The sequence below is a fragment of the Melospiza melodia genome, chromosome 7, assembly GCF_035770615.1.
Source record: "Melospiza melodia melodia isolate bMelMel2 chromosome 7, bMelMel2.pri, whole genome shotgun sequence".
NCBI classification, from domain to species: Eukaryota; Metazoa; Chordata; class Aves; order Passeriformes; family Passerellidae; genus Melospiza; species Melospiza melodia.
The window spans coordinates 27,742,302-27,758,628 of NC_086200.1; the positions used below are offsets into that span (position 1 = coordinate 27,742,302).

The 16,327-nt window shown below is 46.5% G+C and overlaps 1 protein-coding gene across 1 annotated transcript in view; it reads right to left on the reverse strand.

Moving 5' to 3' along the window:
* Positions 1-347: 347 nt before the first annotated feature.
* The window catches only part of LOC134420551 (tyrosine-protein kinase ZAP-70), a 36,570-nt gene continuing 20,590 nt past the window's right edge, over positions 348-16,327 (reverse strand). Inside the window, exons 3-14 of the mRNA XM_063160705.1 lie at positions 16,063-16,314; positions 12,694-12,854; positions 12,050-12,188; positions 9,749-9,827; positions 9,289-9,329; positions 7,701-7,749; positions 6,428-6,608; positions 5,038-5,244; positions 3,605-3,797; positions 2,498-2,638; positions 2,095-2,207; positions 348-1,275 (exon numbers count right to left, since the gene is read on the reverse strand). Of these exons, the coding sequence (XP_063016775.1) occupies positions 1,152-1,275; positions 2,095-2,207; positions 2,498-2,638; positions 3,605-3,797; positions 5,038-5,244; positions 6,428-6,608; positions 7,701-7,749; positions 9,289-9,329; positions 9,749-9,827; positions 12,050-12,188; positions 12,694-12,854; positions 16,063-16,314 (1,680 nt within the window). The 3' untranslated portion in view covers positions 348-1,151. The remainder of the gene's footprint in view (positions 1,276-2,094; positions 2,208-2,497; positions 2,639-3,604; positions 3,798-5,037; positions 5,245-6,427; positions 6,609-7,700; positions 7,750-9,288; positions 9,330-9,748; positions 9,828-12,049; positions 12,189-12,693; positions 12,855-16,062; positions 16,315-16,327) is intronic.

Below are 16,327 nucleotides of genomic sequence, written 5' to 3' on the forward strand. Positions count from 1 at the left end.
AATTGCTTGGGAGTCCCCTTGGAGGGCTGGGTGATAAAATGGGTTGGGATGGCCAGGGGTGCAGGGGGAAAAACCAGCTCTGTCCCACTGCTCCTCCCCATCCCAGCTGCAAACCAGCTGCTCCTTGCCCTAATCCAAGGGGAAAAGGAGCACAGGTGATTCCTTGTGCTGTGTTCCACCCCACAAACCCCACCAGAAATGTGCACTTGGTGATGTGAAAAATGCATGTATTTTATGATTGGCTTTTCGCAAATATTCAAATGAATATTATATGTGTTGTGTTAGAAAATAATGCTGTATTAATTCTCTTAAGTACAGTGTTAAATATAGTTTTGGGTTATAAAAAATGTTAAAATAGAAACGATGCTATGTAGGATACTTTTTTAAAGAAAGGACTCGCATCGAGATGGCAGCCACAGGACACCTGAATCTTTCAGAAAAAGAGAATTTATTGCTGCATTATCAGAAGAAATGAACTTCTTCCCATCTCGAAGGCACTGTTAGGATTCAGAGGAAGAAGCTGACACTGACCAGACAGAATCCTGTGTTTGAATGGAATTTATGCATCATGTATGAGGTGTATGAATATGCAACAGGCTGTTGTTTTTAAGGGTTAATCCTCTGTTAACTGTGTCCTTTTTCTGGCTTGTGCTGCCCAGAAAAAGGTACCTGGACATCCGTAACTCTTTGTATTTGTTGTCTCATATTGTCCTAATTCAAACTGTCCAAATTATTATTACTCTAATTGTATTACTATTTTTATAACCATTTTATTACTATTAAACTTTTTTAAAATTTTAAAAACAAGCGATTGGCGTTTTTCACAGTGGTTTCCTGGGAAAGCATTGTTTGTTAAAGAATCTGGAAAAATCCAGATTTTCTGAAGCCAACACAGTTCATCCTCAGGGAGCCTGGGAGGCACAAAGCTCTAGGGTCCTGGGACAGCTTTGGAATTGGGTGGGAAGGAGCTTTGACAGTCTGTGCTGCTGGGTCAGGATGGAGGAGCTGGGGGGCACGGCTGGGTGTCCCCGTCTGTCCCTCCTCATCCTCAGTTCCGCAGCTGCTGAGGAGCGTTTGAGAGATAAAAGCAAAACTTCACCAAGAGCCTTTCCAGGTCCATACAGGGCAGGTGGAGGAGCAGAGGAGAAGTCTCAGGGCAGAGCTGCTTTGGCCCTGTTCCCTGTGTCTGGCCCATTTTCGGGCTTGGCAGCAATGCTGTAGTAGTAGGAGCGGATGGTGTTCTCCACAGCCACAAACCCTGGACGTTCTTCCCATCTGCAAGGGCAAAAAGAGTCATCAGAGAGGAACAAATAAAGTCATCAGAGAGGACAAAAATGGCCTGATGCACTCAGAGGACACAGAGACCCTTGGGGAGAGCAGCAGCCAGGGCTCAGGAGGCAGCTGAGACCTCTCAGGGACACAGAGGGACAAAGACACAGAGCCTTGGGTGTGACGGTGTTCACAGGGATCTGAGGATGAGGGAAGAGACGAGGATCTGACTCCATGTTTCAGAAGGCTTCATTTATTATTTTATGATATAGATTACATTAAAACTATACTAAAAGAATAGAAGAAAGGATTTTCATCAGAAGGCTAGCTAAGAATAGAATAAGAAGGAATGATAACAAAAGCTTCTGTCTCGGACAGAGTGTCCAAGCCAGCTGACTGTGATCGGCCAATAATTAGACACAACTCTATGAGACCAATCCCATATGCACCTGTTGCATTCCACAGCAGCAGATAATCATTGTTTACATTTTGTTCCTGAGGCCTCTCAGCTTCTCAGGAGGAAAAATACTAAGGAAAAGATTTTTCATTAAAGATGTCTGTGACACCTTGGGATCTTCCAGGATTGACACAGGCAAATGGAGAGGTTGGATAATAAAAAATTCATTTTGGGCTGGGGAACCATCACAGGCAAAGGCAGGAGACACCATTTCTTTGTGTTGTCAGCATGCAAATAGTGTGGTGAAGGTGTCCCTGCCCATGGCAGGGGGTTGGACTGGATGGGCTTTAAGGTCCTTTCCAACCCAAATTTCCAATCCCATTTGGGATTTGGTGGCTCTGGTGGAGCTGGGGTGGTGAAATGCTCACCTGTATGTCCAGCACTGCTGCATCAGGGAGTACATCTCTGCTGGGCACTCCTGGGGACAGTCCATGCGCTTGCCCTGCTCTATGAAGCTGATCACCTCAGGGCCCTTCATTTTCTGGGATGAGAGCAAGGAGAAATTAATGTCTCCCAAGTGAGCAGAAGGATCAAAGAGAAGGAGGATCAAAAAACTCTGCTTTGATTCAAACCCAAATTAACTCCATTTGTTTTCTATTTCTTCTCTCTTAAAACGAGCACAAAGCTACAGGATCCACCCTCATTTGTGCCTTTCCTAAAGGGGAGTGGGGCTGTGACACCCACGGGTGACAGAGCCAGCTCTGCCTCATCTTGTAGGACCCTTCCTCACCTTTTAGGATTTCTGCCTCACCTCGTAGGGCCCTGCCTCACCTTGTAGGGTTTCTGCCCAAAGCTGAAGGCCTCCCACATGGTCACACCGTAGCTCCAGACGTCGCTCTTGCTGGAGAACTTGTGGAAGAGGATGCACTCGGGGGCGTACCACTTCAAGGGCCACTTCCCTGCTGTCCTGGCCTGCAGCAGAGCAAGGAGGGACATTTGCAGCCTGAGATTGCTGGGAGCTGCACCTGGATTCTGCTGGGTGTTTGTGTCAAATCTCACATGGCTGAAAAAATCACCTTAAATGGGAGCTCCAAAGCCCAGTCCAGGCCCTGCTGTCTTGTTGTGCAGGTGCTGAATGCCCAATGTGCCACCCTCCTCCTGCCACCCGCCCCCAGGGCTCAGTTAAGCCATGGAATTATGGAATGGTTTGGGTTGGAGGGGCCCCAAAGCCCATCCAGTGCCATGGCAGGGACACCTTCCACTGTCCCAGGCTGCTCCCAGCCCTGCCCAGCCTGGCCTTGGGCACTGCCAGGGATCCAGGGGCAGCCACACCTGCTCTGGGAAATCCATTCCAGGGATGGATTCCACAATTCCTGATTCCTAATCTCCCACCCAGCCCTGCCCTCTGGCAGCGGGAGCCATTCCCTGTGTCCTGTCCCTGCAGGCCTTGTCCCCAGTCCCTCTGCAGCTCTCCTGGAGCCCCTTCAGGCCCTGCCAGGGGCTCTGAAGTGTCCCTGGAGCCTTCTCTTGTCCCAGCCTGGCTCCAGAGCAGAGGGGCTCCAGCCCTGTGACCAATTCAGTGACCTTGGCTGGACTCATTCCAACCGGTCCTCATCTTTCTTGTGCTGGTGGGCCCAGAGCTGGACATAGAATTCCAGGTGGGGTTTCTCCTTTAGTTGAGCACTGCTGGGAAGATCAGCCCTGGCTCACTCTTCATCACCTTCTCTTCTCTCTGGCTCCTCTCATCCCCCTGGCTGGCTCTGCATCCTGCTTGTCACCAGAGCTCTGCAAAGCCCCTTTTGATGTCACTCCAGTGAAATACAGCCTGATGTGCAGAGGGGTCGGTGAAAAGCCCAGATCCTCCTCAAGTCTCTGGGGGGTCTCATCCTCCCAACCAGGAGGGCTCCTGCTCCAGACCCTTTGCTTGCTCATACCCACCTTGTAGTAGCTGTCATCAGCTCCCAGAGCCTTGGAGAGCCCAAAGTCACTGATCTTGGCATAGTGCTGGTTGACCAGCAGGACGTTCCTGGCTGCCAGGTCCCTGTGGACAAAGTTCTTCTCCTCCAGGTACTTCATGCCCATGGACACCTGGTGCATCAGCTCCACGATGTTGCTCGTTGTAATCTCGTCCCTGGGGAGGGTGAAAGGAGATCTCAGTCATAAAGAACCTGCTGTGGTCCCTTCTGACTTTTCCAGCTGTAAGGGAGAATGAGCATGGAGAGCTCTGCTCCAGAAGCATCAGCCCCTGGAGCCTCACATGAAAGATTTCTTTCTGCTCTTTTCAGCTTTCCTGCACCTACAAGGGTGTGGATGTGACAGCCTGGTCTGAGACAGAGAAAGCAAGATAAGCGTCCTGGATCTCAAGCAAATTGTGTTCTATTCACCATCTGTATGGCACTGTCTTCTGTTCAGTGGGCAGTTTTCCTTATCTCTTCCACAACTGGGGAGACATCTGCTGATAATAGCCATTGAATGTCACTGCATGGCTGATAAGAACTACAGCATCCCATTGGGAGATGTGAGCCCAGAGGGAGGAGCCAAGAATTCCTACCCGGATATAATCTGGAGATTCTGGAACACCAGCACAGCTTTCTCCACTGGATTCCCCAGAGGAACAGCAGCTGCCTCTTCTTCCACTGGATCTTCAGAGGAAGAGACTGCACCTTTCTACAGGATCCCTGCTCCAGCAGAACCAGCCCTGACACTGCAGGAGGGCTGAGCCACAATTCCAATGGGACTGCTGCCAACAGCCTGACCCACAGGGTGTCAGGTTGGGTTCTGACTCTGTCAGTGTTGTTCTAGTGTACTGCATTGTTTATTTTATCTCTTTATTTTTCTTCTCTATTAAGGAACTGTTATTTCCTGCTCCCATATTTTTGCCTGAGAGCCCCCTTGATTTAAAATTTATAGCAATTTGGAAAGGTAGGGGGCAGGTGGGGTGTTTAACATTTTCTATTTCAGGGAAGGCTCCTGCCTTCCTTAGCAGACACCTGGCTTTCCAAACCAAGACAATAAGTTTTCCCAGAATCAGCCTGGGAAGCTTTAGAGAACTGGAGATAAACAATGATAGCCAAGTATTAAAAACAACCTGCAGGTGGTGTTTTTCTAATAATCTGTTTTTCTGGTTTTCTCATAAGATTGCTTTTAAATAGGAATCTTGTTAATTAGCCAGTCATGTGAAATGTGTTGATTAAATGTCCAATCAGGTCCAACTGTAGTGAACTAAGCTATAAAAGAAGAGAGGATTAAATAAATGAGGCTTTTTGCCATTTTGCCTTCTGATCTGATTCAACAGTGACACACGGGTGGGCTTCTGAAGTAGATTTTGAGAAGAAACACAGAAAATCAGCCACATTTTATCCAACACTCACTTCTTGGAAGCCAAGAACCTGTTGAGGGGCCCTCCAGAAGCCATCTCCATCACGAGCATCAGTGACTCAGCCTCGCACACCCCAATCATTCTCACAATGTAGGGATTGTCCAGTTGGTGCATGATCTGAGCTTCCTTCATCATCTCATCCTTCACCGTCTTCTCGTTATTGCTCTTCAGCACCTTGATGGCCACATCAATCTGCTTCCTGCATGGGGAACAGCCATGGTGTCACTGTTGTATTGTCTAAAAAATCCCTTTGCCAGGATTTCTTCTCCTGGGAAGATGAGAAGCCTCAGCTTCTCCTGTGTTTGCTGCTCTGGAATGTGGTCTGGACATTGTTTATCCAAACATGTGAATTGTTTTTACTTAATGGCCAATCACCATCAGCTGTGTTGGACTCTGAGGAGTCAGTCACAAGCTTTTCATTATCATTCTTGTTAAGCCTTCTGTCTGTATTCTTATTTTTCTTTAGTATAGTTTTAGTATAGTGTAATATAATATGTAATATAATATGTAATAATAAATCAGCCTTCTGAGAACATGGAGATTTCTCATCTCTCACCTCATCCTGGGGACCTCACAAGCACCACACTGTGGGATGGGCTAAGAACAGCTGGAATTAGGGGTCACAACCAGGAATGGAAATCCCTTTTCCTGGGACACTGATCTCTCAACAGCCTGTTCTGGCAGGGCCCTGCACCATTCTGGTGTTCCAGGATGGATAGAAAAGGTCACCTCACCCTTGTGGGTGTAGCCAGAAGTTGCCATCCTTGATCTGGGGATGAGACACCTCCCTTCCCACACTGAGATCTGGGTCATCAGTGCCATTTTTCCAGGAGGAAACTGAGGCACAAGTAGGTAAGGACAATCAGAGACAACGAGCAACAGAGCCAAGGGTGGCACAACTCCTCAGTGTCATTGCTTTGGCCTGACACGGACAGAGGTGGCCTCAGGAATGTGGAGTTGTTCCTCTGAGCCCAGCAAGTCCCTTTGGAAGTGGCAGCTGTGTGCCTGGGAATGTAGAAATTACACACCCAGGGCACTGCAGCTGTCAGTGAAAATCCATGGGAAACCATGGAATTACAGCATCATATCATAATATCCTGGGATATCTGGCATTAGAAAAGACCTGCAAGACCATCAAGTCCAACCCCTGGCTGAACACCACCATCCCCACTAAACCTCACCACAAAACCTGCTCATCTTCTGAACACTTCCAGTGCTGGTGCCTCAACCATCAGATCCATCACCCCTGACCTTCCAGGTCATTTCTAATCCCCTCTATTGTCACTTTGGGGCCCATCTAGTGACCAAGAAGACAGCTGTGGACACTTCAAGCCCAGCCAGGTCCCTCTCCTCCCCCTTCCTTCCCCAGCACTCTCACTCACTTCCTCATTTTGTAAACTCCCTTCTTGACGCAGCCAAAGTTTCCTGCACCCAGCTCCACCTCATCAATCATCAGGTGGTCCCTCTTCAGGAACAGCTTCTTGTCCTTCAGCTCCTCGGGGTCGCTGTAGGGGCTCTCGTAGACACTGGTGTCCATGGGCAGCAGCCGGGATTTTCCTGCCCCTTCCCAAGAGGAGCACTTGGTTATAAACCTGCCCTTCCCCATTTCCCCATCCCTCTGTCCCTCATGGATTGGGAAGGGTTTCTCTGCTCTTTTGGCCAATTCACCTCCACCTCCAGCATTTCTGGTCCCTCCTGGGCATCTCCCTCCCTTTCACAACCCAGGGCCCCTCCCAGTCCTTCTCTTCACGGAGAGCAGCAGGCACAACCTTCCCAGGATTTCTCCTGGGGAAGGCAGTGAGAAAGCTCAGAGAAAGAAGAGAGAAAACAATTCTTATCTCTATTTGCTGCTCCTGTTGTTTGGCACATGTGGATTGTGTTATGGAGATTGTTTACTCAGAGTGATTTGTTAATTGGTGATGGTTTGGATTGATTGACCAATCAGGTCAAAGCTGTGTCGTCACTGTCTAGTAGGGGTCATGGGTTTTTCTTTAGTAAAATATGATATGATATGATATGATATAGTATAATATAATATAATATAATATAATATAATATAATATAATATAATATAATATAATATAATATAATATAATATAATATAATATAATATAATATAATATAATATAATATAATATAATATAATATAATATAATATAATATAATATAATATAATATAATATAGCTTAATAATGCAATTGTTCAGCCTTCTGAATCTTGGAGTCATTGTACATTATTCCTCTGGCTGGGTGTCATCCTGCATCAATACAGTCCTAGTGTACTGCAAGAGATGGGATAAGGATAGGGGCCTGAGCATTCCCACTCCACATATCTGCCCTTTACCCCACTGAAATTCAGCTGAATCCACTGAAAAATGTTAATTTTAGTGAAAAAAGTAAATTTTAGTGAAAAAACGCCAATTTTAGTGAAAAACGGGGCTACGACAGGGCTTCACTTGTGGCTAAGGCAAAGAATGGGGTAAGGCTTGATTTCCTGGGAGCCCAGTATGGGTGCAGGGCCCTGAAATGTCTGGGGTGCTCCTGGATGCTTTTGTAAGAAAGGGGCTTTGTAGCAGGGCTCCAGGGAACCCCTGGGCTCCTGGGACATTCCCTGTCCTGTCCCCTAAGAGGAGAAAAGGGCTCTGGATGTGCTCACCAACAGGGTCTGGGGTGTATCCATCTGCATTGAGAGGGCCCAGGTTTCTCTGGAAAAGAAATGAGGAGAAAGTGGATAAAGGAGAAATTGCTTCAGTTGCAAATGGAAGGGAAAGGGACAGGGAAAGTGCACCCCAACACAGCCCCAGCTGGTGATCCCTCTGAAAGGTGAGATTGGAGTGGTCTGGAGGCAACATTGCTGAGTATAAATTAATTTTTTCTGTATAAATAAATAGAGGGGACATCACTCAGCCTAACAATTCCTTGAGCTGGAAGGGACCCTCAGGGATGATCAGTGCAGCCCCTGTACCTGCCCAGCCACCCCAACACCCCCACCCTGAGCACCCCTGGGAGCTCCTGCAGCTCTGGCAGCCTTGGCACCATTCCCTGGGCAGCCTGGGCAGTGCCCAGCAGCCTCGGGGGGCAGAACCTTGCCCTGAGCTCCATGCCAAGGCCTGGCACAGCTGCAGCCCTTGCTGGGCTCCTGTCCCTGTGCCAGAGCAGAGCTCAGCCCCTGCCCCTGTGCCTGCCCTGGGCAGGAGCTGCAGCCCCCGAGGAGCCTCCCCTCAGTCTCCTGGGCTGCAGCTGAACGAGCCAAGTGCCCTCAGCTGCTCCTCAGCCCTTCCCCAGCTCCGTGTCCCTCCTCTGGGCACTCTCCAACAGCTTTGGGTCCTTCTGATCTCGTGGTGCCCAGAGTGCCCCCAGCACTGGAGCTGAGGCTGCCCCAGGGCAGAGCAGAGTGGGACAATCCCTCCCTGGGCCTGGTGCCCCCAGCACAGGGTGGCCCTTGGGGCTGCCAGGACCCAGCAGTGACTCAGATCCAACTTGCACTGACCAGGACCCCCAGGGCCCTTTCTGCAGTGCTCTGAGATGAGCCAGATCTGCTGTGATGCCTGGAACAGTTGCTGTGCACATCCCAAGGGATGCTCCTGCCTTAGAAGAGCTCAACTTGGGCACCTTGGTCTGGTTTTCTGCATGTCTGCTGATTTCCAGGGCATCTGGGTCTTGTTTGGCTTTGGGATTTGCTGCTGAATTTCTTTTTTCTTCAGCCCCTTCCCCAGCTCCATGTCCCTCCTTTGGGCATTCTCCAACACCTGGGCAGTGCCCACCACCCTGGGGGCCACTGTGGGTGAGGTGATGGGTGAGCCCCCAGGCCTCACTCAGCCCCCCAGGATCCCCAAACCCACTGCTTTCAGCCCAGCCCAGCACTCAGGGGCTGAGCAGGGACATTCCCCAGGGCAGGGCGAGCACAAAGCCCTGGCTGGGGGCCAGTGGGAGCAGCAGGGCTGAGCATTCCCAGAATCCCAGCAATGGAGGGGTCCCCAAGGACAGCCCCACATGTGGCAATGAGCTCTGGATGAATGGAAACCCTTCTCAGCTCCACCAAGGGCTGTGCCCAGCTATTCCCCACCCCCATCCAAGCTGGAAAGGGAACAACATCCCAGCTGGGCTTAATAAAGTCCAGTGCAGTTGCTGAGCTTTCAGACAAAAGCAGGGTTTGAAGAGCAGGGTTTGATCAGCCAGGCTTGAAATGCAGCAATATTAAAACCACTGAGCTCCCAATGAGACAAAGGCTCCCCCAAACTCACGCTCACGGAGGGGTGGGTGGGTGGAACTGGTGCTGCAGAGGCTGCAAAACAAGAGAGAGGGTTTGTTATCAGGAATTTCTTATCAGCAGTTTATTATAAGGAGTTTGCTCCAAGCAGGGCCAGAGCATCGGTCCTTGAAGGACCCTGTGGGTCTGATCCCATCCCCTCCAACCCCCAAAGGAAAACTTCCCCAGCTTTAGCCTAAAAAGGAGTGGAAATGGCTCTGGATGTGGCTGTTATTCCCAAATTTTGTCAGGGAAAGTGGCACCACTGAAGCACCCCATGGGCAGGGACTTGCTGAGCTGTACCCTAGGATGGGACAGGCTCTCAAGTGACATTTGTGACACGTGGAGCCAAAGTGGCCCCGGGAAGGAAGGGAAATTTGGGATGACACTGCTCCAGCTGGCACCAGGTGGTGGCAAACCAAGGCCAGGGGTGGCACTGGGAGGTGTCAGCTCACCTGGCATGTTGGGGTTGGGGCAGGCTTCCCTCAGGTAGAAAATCAGCCCGTCTGGTTTGAGCTTTAAGTACTCCACCAACTGGGAAAGAGATGGGAGGAAAAAGAGGTTATTGTGAGGAGAAAAAAATCAATATATAATATATAATATATAATATATAATATATTATATATTATATATTATATATTATATATTATATATTATATATTATATATTATATATTATATATTATATATAATATGTCATAGATTATATATAATATATACTAATTTGTATCTAGTATATATTAATGTTGTAATATAAAAGTATATATTTATATATTGTATATGATATTTACTTTTATATTATAATATTAATATAATTTAATAATATTAATATAATTATATATAATTTAATATAATTTAATTATATATATTATATATAATATAGATTATATCCTTATATTGTGCATTTTATATATTATTATGTATAATATAAGTATAATATCATTATATTATTATATTATTATATAATAATATAATAATATAGAGTATTTATATAATTTTATATTGACAATATATTTAATTATATATATTATTATCTATATTATACATTATATATTATATTGTATATCTAGTATTAGTATTAGTATTAGTATTAGTATTAGTATTAGTATTAGTATTAGTATTAGTATTAGTATTAGTATTAGCTTTTGTGGCTTAGAGCATTGAATCCTCTCAGATTTATGGCAAGCAGGCACCAGTCTGTTTCTCTCTTCTCTGTGTGCACTTAGGGATGTCCCAGGGTGTGATTGCATCCCTGGACTGTATCTGCCAGAGCTGGGAAGAGCTTGGGGAATTCAATAGGGCCCAAAGAAAGACAAAATCTGCAGTCTGAGCAGGGCGTGTGGGGTGCAGCGCCATTGTTGTGCCAGCCAGGAAGGGGTTGAGGCCCTGATGTGTGGGATAAATCCTAAGAGAAAGCAGATGCTTTTTCCCAGAGGAACTGCAGGGTTTGTTGCAGGGATCCCAGGGAGTTTTTGATGGCAGCACCTCTGGATCCAGCACAGAGGGGACATCACCCACCCTGGGGACAACCAGGCCAGCCCAGGGACACCAGGCTTTCCCTTCCCCTCCTGCCTGGCTCAGATTTCAGCTGCAATTGAGAGCCTGGCACGGCTCTGTCGCCATAAAAATGGCCCAAAATCTTTGTTTTCAATATAATTCCATGTGAAAACAGCCCTGGGAATCCAGAAAATTCAGCAAAATGGGGTTGTTGTCCCTCAGACAGCACTAGCCAGGAGAAAGCTCTGGCATCCACTCTCTGCGTAATTTCAGTTAATGGTTTAACTCTTAAATGACTTGTTTTAATTAATTAATCCCAACCAATATATGTATAATTATAAATGTTGTGTTATTCTTCAATTACTCCCAGCCAGCATGGAACAAGGTTGTCATGAGCTACTTTTGCAGGAGCACAGCTGGGGAAAATTACTGGAATTTTAAGTTTTGATAAACTAACTCTGATATACCCCAGCGAACAAAGCCAGGAAGAGGAAGATGGATTGAGGTTGGACATCTGGAATGCAGAATTTATGGATCACAAGGAGACTTTGGAGAAACCAGAAGAAAAAAAGAAGAGACTAAAAAAGATTCAGTTTAAGCATTGGAGAGTCCCTGCTAAGGAAAAAAAATAGAAAAAAATCTTTTTTAGTTTTAAAAAATTAAAAATATGGTCTAATTAGCAGAAAAGAGAAATTAATAACCAAGAGAGGATAAAATACTAATTAATGAAAGAGAATTAGCATGGAATCATGGAATATTCTGAGTTGGAAGGGACCCCTGAAGATCAGTGGTGGTGATTACTAAGTGGTGGGGATCAAACCACAACTTTAGTGTTATGATGTCATTTAGAAACAATAAATATTAATTTATTCTTCTTTATAAATAAGTATAAAAAATAAAATCCTTTTATAGAAATATATTTTCTATAATATATATTTATAAATATATATTATATTTATAAATATATAATATATTTATAAATATATAATATATTTATATAATTTATATATAACTTGATATTTAATTTTATATAATTTTATATAAATATTAAAGTCCAATCAAGTAACAAAGTTTTGGATCAGGGTCTGGGTGGAGGCCAGAATTTTGTCAGCCATGCACACAACCCCTGGCCAGGAATAAAATAATTCCTGACTCACTGACACTAAAAAAATTATGCTAGAGGGGTTTATTTATCCTGAAGATTTTGAGGGACTTGCTAATGCTTCAAAGCAAGGAAAGGGTGCCTCAATTTCTTGCTACCTGCCAGAGTGTGTCAAATTTGGTGCCCTCAGGAATGGAGTATTTGCCAGATTTATCGTGGTCCACCCGGTAGTGATACACAGTCTTGCCATAGACGAGGGACAGGGCATAGGCACGGTTCTCCTTCTTCTCTCTCAGCCTGGCAGGGACGAAAATGATTCATAAATTATTAAAGGCAGCTCTTGGTTTTACTCTGAGGATTGTCAGTGCCAGTGGTGAGTGGGCACGTATACGTGGAGAGGTGTCCCTGCATCCTTGTATCAAACTATATGTATTATATTTAAAAGTATATATAACATATAATATATAACATATAATATATAACATATAATATATAACATATAATATATAACATATAATATATAACATATAATATATAACATATAATATATAATATATAATATATAATATATAATATATTATATATTATATATTATATATTATATATTATATATTATATATTATAATATATTATATGCTATAAAGTTATATACTATTATATATTATAAAATTATGCATATAATGTATACAATTATATATATTCCAGTACCAAATAAAATGCAAGAGGCTGTCTGGAGCTATTTTTAAGGGCAGTGGGGTGGGAAATGGTCAGAAATCCAAGGATGCCAGCATTGCATACTCACAGGAATTTCCCATCAGGCTGTGCCCCTGAGTACAGCCTCCGTTCCGCCTCTTCCCTGCTGATGTTGCCGTGGTACCAGGGCATCCTCTCGTGGGCTGTGGTGGCCACCAGCTTCTCCACCTGGGGAGCCTGGCTGATGATGGCCTGTTCCAGGGCATCCCCCTGGAAAAGAGCAGGAAAAGAGACCTCCTGCCATCCTGCTGCTCTGCCGATGGCTTCAGCACAGCTCACTGGGGGCACATGACACAGGAAACTTGGAAGGTCTCGTGATCAACTGAGACCCAACAGCCGCTGAATTATTTTCTGCTGCAGAGCAGAATTCCTGCTCAGGGCAAGGTTCTTCCCCCCAAGGGTGCTGGGCACTGCCCAGGATCCCCAGGGAATGGTGCCAAGGCTGCCAGAGCTCCAAGAGAGTTTGGACACAGACTCACACAATTCACAGAGTCACAGAATTCACAGAATTCCAGAATCACTGGGTTGTCAGAGACCTCCAAGATCATCAAGTCCAACCCAGTCCCAACCCCTCAGCTGAACCCTGGCACCCAGTGCCACATCCAGGCTTTGTTAAACACACCCAGGGATGGGGACTGCACCACCTCCCCGGGCAGCCATTGCAGAACTTCATCACCCTTTCTGTAAAAAACTTTTTCCTAATATCCAACCTACACTTTTTTCCTGATATCCAACCTAAATTTCCCTTGGCACAGCTTGAGGCTGTGTCCTCTGGTTCTGTCAGTTCCTGCAGACAGAGCCCAGCCCCAGCTGAGCACAGGCACATTTCAGGGGGATGTAGAGGGTGATAAGGGCACCCCTGAGTCTCCTTTTCTCCAGGCTGAGCACCCCCAGCTCCCTCAGCTGTTCCTCACAGGGTTTGTGCTCCCAGCCCCTCACTGATAGAGCTCGCAGGGGTGCCCAGGGTGGGGTTTGGGGTGTCTGTGCGGGGACAGGGGCTGCACTGGATGATCTTTTAGGTCTCTTCCAGCTCAGGATATTCCATCTCTCCATGATTTTCTTGACAGCACAACCTTTCTGGTGCCCCTGCCCACCACCCACAGGCACCAGGACTTGGCAGGGTCGGCGCAGTCTGGCAATCACAGGGAAGGACCCTGAGCTCCTTTCCCCGGGCTCACACCGCTGTCAAACCGTTCCTGTCCCTTTGCCAGGAGGTGGCGATGTCCTTTGTGCTATCTGCAGGTGGCCACCCATCTGCTCTGGGGGAAACCCTACAGAATCCCCTGTTCTGGGAGAGAATTCTGCTACAAAATATCTCATTTTAGCACAGAACACCTCAATTGGCTATGGAAACCCCAGAGAACACCTCGTTCACCCTACAAAATGCCTCATTCTGTCAAACACATTTGGTGTAAATAGGCCAAATTCAGGAAGCTTCTGTAGAAAGGCTCCATAAGGGCACTGCCTGAGCCATATTTCTCCAAGGACTCAAAAGTCAGAAAAAATAAAATCCCAGAATGATTTAGGTTGGAAAAGACCTCCAGAGTCAGCAAGGCCAAGCTGTGCCCCATCCCCAGCTTGTCCCCAGCCCAGAGCACTGAGTGCCACCTCCAGGCCTTCCTTGGACACCTCCAGGGATGGGGACTCCAAACCTCCCGGGGCAGCCCTTTCCAAGGAAACAACAAAATGACCCCTGGAAATATCTGAGGAGCCAAGGCAGCAGCAGGCAGAAAGAAATGAGGTCCATGGCTGCCAGTGGGACCATTTTGAGTTTTGATTTATATATTTTCATTTATATGATTTTTTATATTGTAGATATTCCAGTCTGCAATAAAATGCAGGAACCTGTTTGTGGATATTTTTAAATTTAAATAATTCACAGACCTGATCCAGCATCCTTTGCCTGGTCTCATGGGTAAAACCTTCACTGGCAAAAAAAACCCATCCAGAGATGCAAAAATTCCACTCCAAAGAGTGAAAATGACCAGAGCAAAGTCTAAATCTGCGAATCTGCTTTCATTTCATCTTCAGCACAATGTTTGGAGGCATGGGCACCTCACATATGGAGAGATATTCCCAGAAATCACAGAATATTCTGAGTTGGAAGGGAACCACAAGGATCATCAAGTCCAGTTATTCAGTAAATGGCCCCATATGGGGATGGAACCCAAAGCCTTGGCATTGTTACCACCTGCTCTAACCAACTGAGCCAATCCCAGGAGTGGGATGAAGAATCTGCTGCCAGCAGTGCCAGGGACACATCCATGGCACGGAGCTCATGTCTTTATGTGCCCCTGGAGCTCTGTGGTTGGGGTTTGGGATGGGTTTGTTTAGATCTCGGATGGTTTGTTGGGGTTTGGGATGGGTTTGTTTAGTTCTGGGATGAGTCATTGGGTCTTGGGATGAGTTGGTTTAGTTCTGGGATGGGTTTGTTGGGGTTTTGGAGTGGTTTCTTTAGATTTGGGATGGGTTTCTTGGGGTTTGGGATGGGTTTGTTGGGGTTTGGGATACAATGTTGGCTTTTGGGATAGGTTGTTGGCTTCTGGGATCAGAGCTCGGGTTTAAGGCAGGGAGCAGAGGAGAAGGCCTGCAAAGTGAGCTCCAGCTGTTCCAAGGATGGATCTGAAGGCTTGGGAAGATGTTTAGACCAGCATGTGGAGAAGAAACCGGGATAGAGCAGGATTCAGACCCCTCACAGTGCCAGCATCCTCCAAGGAGAGCAACTTTACTCTGCTGTGCTGCAAATGGACATGACAGCACCACAGGAATCACAGCTTCCCACCCTGTTGGAGCCCTGGCTGCTGAGAATTTCAGACTTTCTGTGCTGCCAGGCACTGACCCCCAAGAGAACACTGCATTGACCTGAGGCTGTGGAGAAGCTTCCAAAATGGAATGATAGAACTGGGATTGTGGGTGTGCAGTTTGAATAGAAGTGTGTAATAGCACATGGTAAAAAACACAGATTTTAAGGGTTTAAAATACAGTAATATATATAAAGCAAGATGGAGGTTTTGGGGTGGAGCCTGGTCCTTCACCTTCTTCTCCATGGGTTTGGGTGGCTTTGTGTAATTGGATAAAAAGTCCACATCGTGAGCCATGGGTGGTTGGGTATTGGGTTAAAAGCAAAAATAATTTACGTGTCATTTCTTAACTGGACAGTTTATCCTTAAAAGGACTTGTAGAGAGAGAGATGGGGCTCCATTTATTAGCTTGTTAGAGTGAAATGCTGCAGAACTCAGGGTTTGTGGGACTGTAGCAGATATAAGAACTGATAAACATCTGAGTGCCAACCTGAAACACCGCAATTAATCCTGACCCTGGCAAAAAATAAGAGAAGCAAAAAAAAAAGACAAGCAAAAAAAGAAAAAGCAAAAAAAAAAAGAATCCACACTACCCCACAATTTGAAAGCCCCGGTACCTCCAGTTTCCAGGTCTGCCGCACGTATTCCCGCACCATGTTGTCCCTCATGCTGTCGAAGACACCGGGCTGGGGCTCCACGCCGCTGGGGCGGTTGCAGGGCTTGCGCAGGGGGCAGCAGAGCCCGTCAGCGTCCTTGGAGTAGAACTCGCAGAGCTCCTCGGGGCCGCAGTGCGCCTTGCCCCCCAGGATGGCGTAGGTGCCGTTGAGCTGGCGCTCGATGGGGTAGTGGTAGAACTGCAGGTCGCACACCTGTCACAGACAT